Genomic DNA, 14,132 nt, shown 5'->3' on the forward strand with positions numbered 1-14,132 from the left:
TATTTGAAAACATAGATTTATTTTATCACATCCATCTTTTTATTGACCAAGTCCTCAGTGAACTGGTACTGTTGGCACCCAGTTGGTACTCATGCCTAGTTATGTAAAAGTCGTTTGGGCTGAGTGCAGAACCATATGAAACGGTGATCTGCTACAGCTAGCCTAGGCACTTGTCTCCGTGTAGTCTAAATAAAATGTGACGATCAAAGCACACCAGTTCAGACCAGAACAATACCATGGTGTAGGGTGATTGCATTTGTCAACATCATGTTCTACAGGCTCAGCACAGCTTGCTGATGAAACACTTGGATTAACCTCTCCACTATTCCAGGGAGTGTATAAAAAGTTTCTAGAAGTGCCGATCGAGGATCAGGTACCTTCATGTCCTTATAATCTTATTCATTATTATCTAAAAGGCCAAACTGATCCTAGATCAGCACTTTTACTCAGAGACATGTTTTGCATACCGGCCCAGATCTCAGGTGAGTATTTAATTTCTACCCCAAGGACATATAGCTGTTGACATTTATATCGAGAACGCTCCCTCTTGTTGACTCATATAGTCAAGATGAGACAAATGAATAAAAGAGGGGAACAGAAGTGAGATAATTACCCATATTGGGGCAAAGTGCGCCGGATAGATCACGCCTGAGTTAAGAGAAAGAACAGCTGTGCAGTTTTTGGAAAATAAGAGAAAGTACTGATACTGGTCACACACATACATCCACACATATAGGTTTCAATTTAACACGTGTAAAAGCTATCAATAAACTTACAACAGCAAAAAAACGTAATGAAAGAATGACCAACGATATGAAAGCAATACCAATCGCCCAGGGTCTATTATGCACTTGTTGACAACATTGGATGAACTCTACGCTATGGCAATTCAAGTCCATAACACAAAACGATACAGTAGTAGGCTTACTGTTCATATTGTTGTTCAAGTTTGTATGTAAGTGTTGCGTGTAACCTAGGTCTACCTGTTGTCTGTTATCCCCACCTACCTGTCGTGTGTGTCTAGCAAAATAGTGATGTCAGCTGTAGCCTAGATTTCAATCAAATCACCATTTCCATTTCCATTAAGCCTACTCCCCCAGCCTATGCTGGGGGAGTAGGCCCCACTGAGGAAGGGCTACTATAATATGGCCTACATAATGGATGGGCAACCTTGATGCGGGTGGGGGCCACAAAACATCTGCATTTATCACGAGGGGCTGCAGTGGCTCTGTGTACCCACATTTAATATATCTGAGTGAGCGTGACTAAGCAAATCAATGGGGGTCCTGGTCAGTAATTCAACCATTATTAATACACGTTTGGATAGCTGTCTAGACTAACTACCAAATCATAAAAAATGTGAGCTGACATGGGCGACTTGAGTGACTGTCAGTGACTGACATAACAATATAAAAACTGCTGAGGCATAACCAAATTTAGGAATTGCACCAAACTCCGAAGGTTCGAAGTTAGAAGGAGGAGATTTTTTCTCCAATATCGGGGCGGGGTCTTGTGACTAACTTCCTCATAGACAGTGGAGCCGGTGAACTCTGTCACTCTTCAGCATCGTACAGTTAGAGGTCCGAGTAGACTGCAGTGAAAAAGGAACGGGAAAAGTTGTACAGTATAATAATCTGCCACTGGAGTAGCGACCGGTAGACCGGCTGCAATTCTCATCAGTTGAATGTCTGGTGACACAGCGCGAGAGGTGGGCTTCGATTGTCAAGTCGCAAAGGTGCATTCAACAGCGGATATAACGTCGGGTAAGCGCAATCACCCATTCTACCTACAAGAATGAATTGCAAACTTTTCGCCATCGTATCGCCACTGTCCTTGGGTAGGCCTACGCACACGTTTCTTATTCTTTGGTTTTCGTCAATGAGTCCATGTGCATTCTTTCTTTGTAATCATTCGTTTGTGCTGTTATGAATCCCATTCATTGCGCATTTGAGCCTGACGTCAGTAATGTAGGCCTAATGTGCTTTATTGAAGTAAATACTAAGTTCAGCAGTGCTCCGGGATTCTGAATGAATGAATGAATGAATGAATGAATGATACAGCAATGCGTATAATCCATGTCAGGACAGGAAGAAAGGATCACCAGACAATTTAGAAATAGCCAACTATGTAGCAGTTTGTCCATATTATACTAATGACATTAAGTAACCTGAGAACAACTGGAAATTGAGACTAGACTATACTTTTAAACGTTAGCTTTCTGCTGGGCAATGCAACAAAGGGAGTTATTAAGTAATGCCATAACAGCATGTACTCTTTTGTTTTCACATGTCAAGCATAAGAGCCTCATAGAATGGGATCTTTTGACTAATGATGTGTCAATTTCAATATGATGTTTCTACTTTTCACATTTCTAAAGCAACAAACGGTCAATAGCTCCCACCTAAACGACTCCAAGTATCTCCTTTATAAGTATACTAGGAAAGGTGACATAATAGGCTATATCTCTTAATTTGTGGATTTCTCCAAGTTTCAGTTGGTTGGAGAGATATTTAATGTCTATACATGGTTAAATACTGAGTAAGACATAATAACAATGTCTTCTATACAAGGGTCTAGAAGTACTGAGATAATTGGAGGTTCTCTAGACTTTAGTGTCCCTGAACATGCTCCAGTTGCACTGAGGAAATATGAAAATTCTTGCCACTTAGCACCTTCAGTAATTACACACAGTGATAACTGGGACTGAAGACAGAGGGAGCCATGAGTGGAGAACAGAGGGAAGGATTGCAGGGAAATGGGGACTATTCTTGTCACAGGGAGTGCTGGCCTGTCCAGTGCCCACAGATGGGCTGCATCCCAAATTGATACAGTGGAGGCTGCTGAGTGGAGGACAACTCATAGTAATGGGCGGAACGGCGCAAATGGAATGGCATCAAACTCATGGAAACCATGTTTGATCCCATTCCACTGATTCCGCTCCAGCCATTACCACGAGCCTGTCCTCCCCAAGTAACGTGCCACCAACATCCTCTGATTCCCTATAAAAATGGTCAAATGTAGTGCACGATGTAGGGAATAGGGTGCCATTTGAGACGGAGCCATGGAATACTTATCACCACTATTCCCTCTGTTTTCCCTGGCTTTCGTGCTACATGTTGAACCTTAAGGCTGTCATCAGGGCTGGCATGTCTGGGGCATCCTAACACTGATGCAGGTAGGTAGCTGAGCAGTTCCCTCACATTTTTTACATTTTTCTTTACATTTTTAGTCATTTAGCAGACGCTCTTATCCAGAGCATACAATGCATTTTTTTTCGAACCCACAACCCTGGCGTTGCACACACCATGCTGGCATTGCAAACACCATGCTCTACCAACTGAGCCACAGGGAAGCCCTCCTCATTGACTCGGTGGTCAGTCCCCAAGGCTGAGCAGTTCTGTGGCCATGTGTTTGGGATGGGGATGTCTATGTCGCTGTGTTTTGAGTTGTGAATTTTCATAATTGCACTGTAAATGCTAGCCATATTTAAGGTTGAACTTTCCCAAAATTCCCTAGTTTTCCTAAAATCCTGGTTAGAAAACTTCTGGAATAAGCAGGAAAACCTGGGAATTTTGCATCCCTAGTCATGTTGCTATCTCATCTGTTGCCGTTTCACACGTTACATTGGGCGAGAAAGGGAACATGTGGTCACTAGAAGATAAATCATACCCTTAAAATAGCTGTGGTACCAGGCTTACTGTGAGTTCCAGACCAACTCGGTAAGGCTCCTGCGCAGTTGGTTCTCCCTTGCATGCTTCCTGCCTCCTGCCCCACCTGGGACAACTTTAGAGATCCCTGTTTTTCTACACTCAAAAGACTACAATAGCCACAAGGCTGTTGACAACCAAAGCAACCATTATTGCAGTTGTTTAGCAGTTATCCCATTTCCTGTAGTTTGTTTCAAGTAATAATTTTATTTTCAATTTCTACTTCAAGTGGAGCACACTTTGTTAATAACATATAAAATAATGTCATTCAAATAAGTTGACTCACCCACATAAGTATACCTGGATGCACATGTATCCACTTTAAAATAGGGTGTGCTTTGTTTGGGCTAATGGCTAGGTTCCAAGGTGGCGTAGCAGTCGGACATCTGTTTTGTCTTGTCCCATCCCGTGTATATATCGGTTTCTTCGTATATATTTTTATTCTCAATATCCATCTACGGATTGAACATACTCTTCTTCAATATTTTACACTTTAGAACCGGAACCCCCATCAGAAGCTAGCCAGCTACTAGCTAAGAGTCAGTTAGCCACTGCTACCAGTCATCACCATTAACTCGGACATCAGCCAGCCTCAGCCCGGTCAATTCCTGCCAGTCTGCACAGCGCAATATTAACCCAGAGCATATTGGACTGCTTTTTCTCTGCCACATCTCCGGATTCCTACAGCAAGTTCTGAACCTTTACACCGGATCATCGCAGCTAGCTAGCTGCTATCCGTGTGGCTACTCCTGGCTACCGTCTCTGTCCCGAAGCAAGCACCAGTTAGCTTGGAGCTAGCCTCGAGCTAGGCCCATCTCCAGGCTAGCCGACGAGGTCCTTCAGCCAATTCTTGGGATACAATACCTATTTTGCAAATTGGCCTGGACCCTTTTACTGCCGACACGGAGCCCCGCCAATCCATCACGACTGGTCTGCCGACGTAACCGTCTGAAGGAGTTTCAACAGGCTCTTCCGTTGCGACGAACCCCGGAGGCCCATCTGCTAACCCCGGCCCGCCATGCTTTCCACCTGGCTACCCCTACCCCAGTCAACCTCTCAGCACCCCCTGCAGCAACTTGCCTAAGCCCCCCCCCCCCCGCTTCTCCTTCACCCAAATCCAGACAGCTGATGTTCTGAAAGAGCTGCAAAATCTGTATCCCGATAAATCAGCAAGGCTAGACAATCTAGACCCTCTCTTTCGAAAATGATCTGCCGAAATTGTTGAAACTCCTCTTACTAGCCTGTTCAACCTCTCTTTCGTATCGTCTAAGATCCTCAAAGATTGGAAAGCTGCCATGGTCATGCCCCCTCTTCAAAGGGGGAGACACTCTAGACCCAAACTGTTATAGACCTATATCCATCCTACCCAGCCTTTCTAAAATCTTCGAAAGCCAAGTTAACAAACAGATCACCGACCATTTAGAATCCCACCGTACCTTCTCCACTATGCAATCTGGTTTCCGAACTGGTCATGGGTGCACCTCAGCCACACTCAAGGTCCTAAACGATATCATAACCGCCATCGATAAAAGACAGTACTGTGCAGCCGTCTTCATCGACCTGGCCAAGGATTTCAACTCTGTCAATCACCGCATTCTTTTCGGCAGACTCAATAGCCTTAGGGGCCAACCAAAGTTAGGCTATGAACCGAGCGTGAACCATCAAAGTTCGCCCATTTGGTTGTTGCGTCACCTCACCTTAGCTGAGGAACGCACCCTTAACCTCTCTCACTAAAGTGTCAGAGGTCTGACAAACTACAGTGTTCTTCAAAGGAGCTCCTCTTCTGGGTGTGTCAGTGTTGAGCATCTGTTATACTGTACCAATCTAATTTATAAATCGGCACCATTCCAATTACACTATAGATACTTTTGTATGTGGACACCTCTTCAAATTAGTGGATTCGGCTATTTCAGCCACACCCATTGCTGACAGGTGTATAAAATCGAGCACACAGCCATGCATCCTCCATAGACAAACATTGGCAGTAGAATGGCCTTACTGTAGAGCTCATTGACTTTCAACGTGGCGCTGTCGTAGGATGCCCCGTTTCCAACAAGTCAGTTCATCAAATTTCTGCCCTGCTAGAGCTGCCCCGGTCAACTGTAAGTGCTGTTATTGTGAAGTGGAAACGTCTAGGAGCAACAACGGCTCAGCCGCGAAGTGGTAGGCCATACAAGCGCACAGAACGGGACCACCGAGCGCTTAATGCATAAAAATCGCCTGTCCTCAGTTGTAACACTCACTACAGAGTTCCACACTGCCTCTGGAAGCAACGTCAGCACAATAACTGTTCATCGGGAGTTTAATGAAATGGGTTTCCATGGTCAAGCAGCCGCACACTAGCCTAAGATCACCATGCGTAATGCCAAGCGTCAGCTGGAGTGGTGTGGTGTGAAGCTCGCCGCCATTGGTCTCAGGAGCTGTGGAAACGCGTTCTCTGTAGTGACGAATCACACTTCACCATCTGCCAGAAGAACGCTACCTGCCCCAATGCATAGTGCCAACTGTAAAGTTAAGTGGAAGAGGAATAATGGTCTGCGGCTGTTTTTCATGGTTCGGGCTTGGCCGCTTCGTTCCAATGAAGGGAAATGTTAAGGCTACAGCATACAACAACATTCTAGATGATTCTGTGGTTCCAACTTTTGTGGCAACAGTTTGGGGAAGGCCCTTTCCGGTTTCAGCATGACAATGCCGCCGTTCACAAAGCAAGGTCCATACAGAAATTGTTCGTCGAGATTGGTGTGGAAGAACTTGACTGGCCTGCACAGAGCCCTGACCTAAACCCATCAGACACCTTTAGGATGAATTGGAATGCTGACTGCAAGCCAGGCCTAATCGCCCAACATCAATGCCCAGCCTCACTAATGATCTTAAGGTTGAATGGAAGTAAGTCCCCCCCAGCAATGTTCCTAAATCTAGTGGGAAGCCTTCCCAGAAGAGTGGAGCAACAAAAGGGGGGCCAGCACCATATTAATGCCCATGATTTTGGAATGAGATGTTTGAAGAGCATGTGTCCACATACCTTTTGGTATTGTAGTGTATATCTTCTTAAAAGATCTCATAAATGATTTTAAGAAAATATGCTATTGATTCATAAACAAGGATGGAAATAAGTGTCTTACCACTAAATCTTATGCAAAAACCTTAGATTTAATAGATCAAGTACACAGCTTGTTTCATAAACACGGATAGAAATAATAGTACTCGTTGATCTATATTAAATTACATTTGATTTATGAAATTAGATTTGATGGGAATTAGATTACTTTTGACATTGATCTTCATTTTTCCATAGCATCACATTGTCACTTATGAAAGTCAGAGGGTCAAAGATCATACCCCCAAGACATGCTTACCTCACCCCGTTATTGGTAACGGTGAATGATCTTTGACCCTCTAGGGCCTTATTAATTCAGTGCTGCGAAAATGCAGACGGAATCACAGAATCAAGACATTAAAACGCAATTCAACAATATTAAAACATTTATTGAACATAGGAAATCAACTAAGTGTATTAGAAAAGGCATTAAGATGCCAAAGATTATCATAAGACATGAACAAAATGCATCAGTGATTCATATTTTCCCATAAACTTTCTGAAGAGGCAACGGCACAGGAATCCCCCTGTCTGAATTTGCACATTAGTCTACCACTTTGTGTAGCCATTAGCGATGATGCTAATATAAGACAACCTCTTCTGGTAGATGGAAAGGTTCCCAAAAACCTTCTCAATTAAATGTTAACTACAAAGTAGCCTATGCCTACCTGGCAGAATATGATTGTTTGTATCAATCCAGTGGCCATTTGCAAAATCTGCAATCGCATCATGCGATTGCAGATTACAGTAGCATCGCTAACCGAATGGTCTCAGGATGGTGCACAGTTAAATTAAAGGGCAACTACACCCAAAGATGAAAGTGTCTTAGATTTTTCCAGCCCTCAAAACTGGTCACCTGATGTGATTTAAGCATGGTTGTGGACTTAGAACATCCAAACCTGAAAAAGCAGGGAAAAACCAAAACCTGAGGGGGAAAAAACTAAGAATTTGTGGTGGAAAACTAACGGAATCAGGCATTAGATTTGACTGATTTTGTAACTCCAAAATAACACAATACATGATTTACCAATCATTTCTCTTGGGCACAAAATAATCTGTAAAAGAACCAATACAAACTACAAATGCATCCAACAAGTTTGTAGTCACAAGCTTGATGTAATCATTGCGTGCTAGGAAAATGGGACCAAATACAAAACTTTTGACTACTTTATTTAATCTTTAGTAGTGATTGGAAGTTCATCTCTTTTTACTGACTCAGATCTTCTTTTGACTAATTTTGTTAATTTGAGTCAGTAATGCCCAGAGCATGCAGGACCCCCTACCTGTGAACGATGAACTGAAAACTCGAAAGAGTCATGATTCTGCAAGCCTCACGTTCACATGCCATTCATAATAAGGGAGCTGTCTGTATAATTGGAGCTGTCATTTGTGACATTGTTTAAAGCGCACTATCATTTATTGATTGCTAGGCATACAAATAAGAATTTCTTGACGCATTTGAACAACTCTTGGCAGAATGTATTGCTTGACTGCCGTGAGGGTGATTGGCACCATATCGTTCGCGAACTGCAGCACCCCAACGATTCGTTCTCGAGTTCGAATTTGTTGCGCAAAGGCTGTGTGTATGTTTTGGTTCTACAAATCTGTGTCCATCGTAACATTCAATAATACATTTCTTGCATACATTTTTGCACCATACGATCAATTATCAGTTCTATAAATATACTGCTCAAAAAAATAAAGGGAACACTAAAATAACACATCCTAGATCTGAATGAACGAAATAATCTTATTAAATACTTTTTCCTTTACATAGTTGAATGTGCTGACAACAAAATCACACAAAAATAATCAATGGAAATCCAATTTATCAACCCATGGAGGTCTGGATTTGGAGTCACACTCCAAAATTAAAGTGGAAAACCACTCTACAGGCTGATCCAACTTTGATGTAATGTCCTTAAAACAAGTCAAAATGAGGCTCAGTAGTGGGTGTGGCCTCCACGTGCCTGTATGACCTCCCTACAACGCCTGGGCATGCTCCTGATGAGGTGGCGGATGGTCTCCTGAGGGATCTCCTCCCAGACCTGGACTAAAGCATCCGCCAACTCCTGGACAGTCTGTGGTGCAACGTGGCGTTGGTGGATGGAGCGAGACATGATGTCCCAGATGTGCTCAATTGGATTCATGTCTGGGGAACGGGCGGGCCAGTCCATAGCATCAATGCCTTCGTCTTGCAGGAACTGCTGACACACTCCAGCCACATGAGGTCTAGCATTGTCTTGCATTAGGAGGAACCCAGGGCCAACCGCACCAGCATATGGTCTCACAAGGGGTCTGAGGATCTCATCTCGGTACCTAATGGCAGTCAGGCTACCTCTGGCGAGCACATGGAGGGCTGTGCGGCCCCCCCAAAGAAATGCCACCCCACACCATGACTAACCCACCGCCAAACCGGTCATGCTGGAGGATGTTGCAGGCAGCAGAACGTTCTCCACGGCGTCTCCAGACTCTGTCACGTCTGTCACATGTGCTCAGTGTGAACCTGCTTCATTTGTGAAGAGCACAGGGCGCCAGTGGCGAATTTGCCAATCTTGGTGTTCTCTGGCAAATGCCAAACGTCCTGCACAGTGTTGGGCCGTAAGTACAACCCCCACCTGTGGACGTCGGGCCCTCATACCACCCTCATGGAGTCTGTTTCTGACCGTTTGAGCAGGCACATGCACATTTGTGGCCTGCTGGAGGTCATTTTGCAGGGCTCTGGCAGTGCTCCTCCTGCTCCTCCTTGCACAAAGGTGGAGGTAGCGGTCCTGCTGCTGGGTTGTTGCCCTCCTCCACGTCTCCTGATGTACTGGCCTGTCTCCTGGTAGCGCCTCCATGCTCTGGACACTACGCTGACAGACACAGCAAACCTTCTTGCCACAGCTCGCATTGATGTGCCATCCTGGATGAGCTGCACTACCTGAGCCACTTGTGTGGTTTGTAGACTCCGTCTCATGCTACCACTAGAGTGAAGGCACCGCCAGCATTCAAAAGTGACCAAAACATCAGCCAGGAAGCATAAGAACTGAGAAGTGGTCTGTGGTCACCACCTGCAGAACCACTCCTTTATTGGGGGTGTCTTGCTAATTGCATATAATTTCCACCTGTTGTCTATTCCATTTGCACAACAGCATGTGACATTTATTGTCAATCAGTGTTGCTTCCTAAGTGGAGAGTTTGATTTCACAGAAGTGTGATTTGACTTGGAGTTACATTGTGTTGTTTAAGTGTTCCCTTTATTTTTTTGAGCAGTGTATATAAAATAAAATTGTGTGTATTTCACCCCCCTTTTCTCCCCTATTTCGTGATATCCAGTTGCGATCCAATTACGATCTTGTCTCATCACTGCCACTCCCCAACAGGCTTGGGAGAGGCAAAGGTCGAGTCATGCGTCCTCAGAAACATGACCTGCCAAACCGCGCTTCTTAACATGCGCCTGCTTAACCCGGAAGCCAGCTGCACCAATGTGTTAGAGGAAACACCGTTCAACTGACGACCGAGGTCAGCCTGCAGGCGCCCGGTCCGCCACAAGGAGTTGCTAGAGCACGATGAGCCAATTAAAGTCCCCCCCCCGGCCAAACCCTCCCCTAACCCAGACGACGCTGGGACAGTTGTGCACCGCCCTATGGGACTCCCGGTCACGGCCGGTTGTGACACAGCCTGGGATCGAACCCGGGTCTGCCGCGCCACTCGGGTATTTTCTTCTTTATGCTGCCTGCAGCTTGATCTTTGTCCCTGCGCACATCTATGACAGACAGCTGTTGGTCGGAGCACGGCTCCTGAGCCACTGAGCCGAAGGAGTGCGTATTAAGTCGTTCAAAAGTAATGAATTGTTTGCGAACTGCACATCACTAATCAATGTCAGTGTCAATCATTTTGATTTAAAAAAAGGATTGTTTAACAACTAATCTCTTTCTCTGAGCTATTTTATTAGTGTAAAATAAAAAAATTGGCATACAATATCGCTCATTATTTGAATTATTTATTTTATCTATCTAGGGTGTACTGCCGTCAACTTTGAAAAAACCGCTCTTCCTCTCACTTGTACACCACAACTGGGGTGGCAGGTAGCCTAGTGGTTAGTGTGGGGCCAGTAACCGAAAGGTTGCTGGATCGAGTCCCCGAGCTGACATGGTAAACATCTGTCGTTCTGCCCCTGAACAAGGCAGTTAATCCACTGTTCCCCGGTAGGCCGTGATTGTAAATAAGAATTTGTTCTTGACTGACATGCCTAGTTAAATAAAGGTTGAATAAAAAATAAACTCAACTTCCTCCTATGAAGAGCTGTGTGATCTGTAGTGTCCTGCTGTGTCAACAAGGCCAGTCTGTTGGTTTTACAGTGACTTTTTTTTTCACAGAGGGCAAAAAAAGCCAACATGCAGTATGTAGTGTCTGGCATTCCTGCCTTGACCCAACTTATGGAGTATATAATGTATTTGGCTTCTCTTCTTTTCTATCTATGGCGTTTTAAGTGACCGGTCACCTTCTTTGTAGGTCTCTGTTTTGCTGAAGGTTAGTAGTGCTCTGTTTTGGAGTGGTGCCATGTTTAAACTTCAGTGGGACCATAATGACTTGTAATCAAATGTATTGGTCACATACACACACATATTTTGCAAATGTTATTGTGGGTGTAGTGAATTACTGGTGGGTGGGTTTGGAGGCTGACAGTTTCTAACCCATAGTACAATGATGACGGACAATCCACAGTCAAGTGCAGGTTGCTAAGGACTGGAATGTTGAATTGTAGTGACAGGTTTGACGCTGCACACCTTTCATTCCCTCTTTCTCCAACTCTGAGGAAGGTTCCTGTAGCTGTTACTTTTTGCGGTCTGCTTGCTGTCTATTTGCTGACTCTCAAACACTCTAAGGGGAATCGTTATTGCGGTATGTGAAATATTGGTTAAGCTACCCAGGCAATATGAACACTAGTTTTACAGAAAAAGATAACATAATAAAGGTATTGAGCACACAAGTGGTCCTGAAATGGACCTGTCAAGCATTACCTCCAAAGCAGGCTTTTCTTTCTGTATCCTATACCCTCAACCCCCATTTCCCTCTTCCTCCTGCCTTCCTCTGGTAGCCAGACTAGCCACTAACCAGGCACCCTTCAATTGAGTGTGGGGGTGCGTGGCAGGCAGCTGGAGTGTGTTTGGCCTGTCTGTGAAGGGGGGGGTGACCTCATGTTTCCTGCGTGAGTGGGGGTGGGTGTCCAGGTGCTGCAGTGTTATTGTGAGGGTGCACGGCTTCCTCCAGCGGCTGCTTTGTTGGTAAATGAATGAAATACGATCCTGAGAGTTTGACCCTCTGCGGGAGGCAGCGTAGGTGTTCCCTGCTGCGCTGTCTCTTCTCCTCTGTCTCTTCTCCTCGGTCTCTTCTCCTCGGTCTCTTCTCCTCGGTCTCTTCTCCTCGGTCTCTTCTCTCTCTCTGGTATAAAGGTTATTTATGCCATATGTCGTTCTCTTCCATATGATGTTGTTCACCTCTTTCTATCATAAATGTTTATTTTGTCCCTACTATGACATCAAATAATCCTTCATCTCTACCCGATCTTGTCAATGCATGTCGTGCAAGAGTTTGGCTATTCCAAAAACATTTGCGTTTGGAACTGCATGACGTCAGCTACAGCTCCATAGTTCTTGTGACGAAGCAGATGTTTAGGTACACGATTCCTGTCGAGTCATCATCACCCCCCCAGTTATGTATCCGGCTCTGTGAGTCAGCCATGACTGGTTCCCTGGCTGCGCCCAGGCCTACAGTAGGATGTTGTCTACTGCAAGACAATGAGAAGTATAGCTATTGAGATGTTGAAAGGCATGTAATCATAATTAGTCCCCTCCTGCACAAAACAATCATGTGACATAGCAAGATTTTATCCTGTATTTTAAGCCTGATCCAAAAATAAGAATTAGACAAATGAAAGCAATTGGCTGAGGATGATTCTGGACCATCTGACATAAAGAGGACCGTTTGAAATAAAAAATATTAAAGATTCAAATCCAGGCATATCACATGATTGCGCAAAACACATGGCCCTAGTCATGATGGGAGACGGACTGTCCAGTTAGTATCAACACCCTCCCTCCTGATTTAATGTTATACTGTTAGAGAAGGTTCATCATTTTAGTGGCACGTCTATAGTGAGGCAACCTGCCTTCTCAGTTGAACTGTTGTGAAACAAAGTGAGGACCGTGTTCAGTCAGGCTTAGGCAGTCTGATGGTTGATTTCATCTTTTGGCATGCATGACTATCCCCCTCGCCTAAACTTGCAACACTGTTAGAGAATGTGCCCTAGAACACTGGCAGCCACACCGCAGTGCCTTGTCAGTTATAAACATCACTCTTATTTCCTGTTTTTGAATAAATGGAGGCCATAAATATATATTTTCTTTCTCCAGCAAACATGCCTCCAAAACCAACAAGCAAGTCACATCAAGCCGTGTAAAAGTGCACAAGGTACACATTGCAAGTTTGAGGACAAATTGCAGCCGGTTTTGAGATAACGAGTAATGTGATGTGTATTATGAATTTAATAGATACAGTAATGGTTACGTAGGGATGTGGCTAATGATTAAATCATAGGATAGGACTATATGATTAGCAGAGGCACCTTGGGGGGGGTGTAATGCAGTCCAATAATTTATACAGCGTGGTGGGGTGTGTAATTTCATCTTGCAACAAACCTGAGAAAGACAGTGTGTACAGGCCTCTTTGCTACTGTTCACTCAGCAGCCCTATGTCCTCCATTGAAGTGGGAGTGTATATGTTCTACAGATATATTCGCCATACAGTAACTTAAACATCCCTTCCGTAGCTGTCCCTTGTTACTTTGGCAACTCCCAAAGCATTTATTTCGAGGACCGTGACCTACCAGAAACCTTCTGTCTGATAACGATGAAAGGAATAACAATGAGGAAGAAGGGTGAAGTTTTATCGAGAAATCCATTGATCGATCAAACACATCAGCTGCCAAAAAACCACATCTGTGGGACAGACTGTCCTGAAGGATCACCCACCCGTGATAAGCATGTTGTATCTCTTGTCATCTTTCAGTAATCCTATTCTCGGCTAGATTTACACCTCCCATAATGTATGTGACAGAAGTCATTGTTCATCTGGAGTGTCTTCTCCTTTTTTGGGTTGCTCTCACTCACCAAGCATATGGCCTAATTGGCCATCACTTTGAGGCATTGTGGCTTGCTATGATCCCCACCACAGAGTGATTCTCAACAGCCCTGAACAAGGCCCAGCACTATTGCTAATGCTAACGATACAACCAGAGAGCATTGGAGGGCCTGACGTCTTTTCACAACAGCATGCTCACAAGG

At 44.5% G+C, this 14,132-nt stretch overlaps 1 protein-coding gene across 1 annotated transcript in view; it reads left to right on the forward strand.

The window, feature by feature from the left end:
* The first annotated feature begins 1,495 nt into the window (after positions 1-1,495).
* Positions 1,496-14,132, forward strand: part of LOC115177178 (four and a half LIM domains protein 3) — a 48,727-nt gene continuing 36,090 nt past the window's right edge. Inside the window, exon 1 of the mRNA XM_029737737.1 lies at positions 1,496-1,763. Within this exon, the coding sequence (XP_029593597.1) occupies positions 1,685-1,763 (79 nt within the window). The 5' untranslated portion in view covers positions 1,496-1,684. The remainder of the gene's footprint in view (positions 1,764-14,132) is intronic.

Source organism: Salmo trutta, chromosome 37 (assembly GCF_901001165.1).
Source record: "Salmo trutta chromosome 37, fSalTru1.1, whole genome shotgun sequence".
NCBI lineage: Eukaryota > Metazoa > Chordata > Actinopteri > Salmoniformes > Salmonidae > Salmo > Salmo trutta.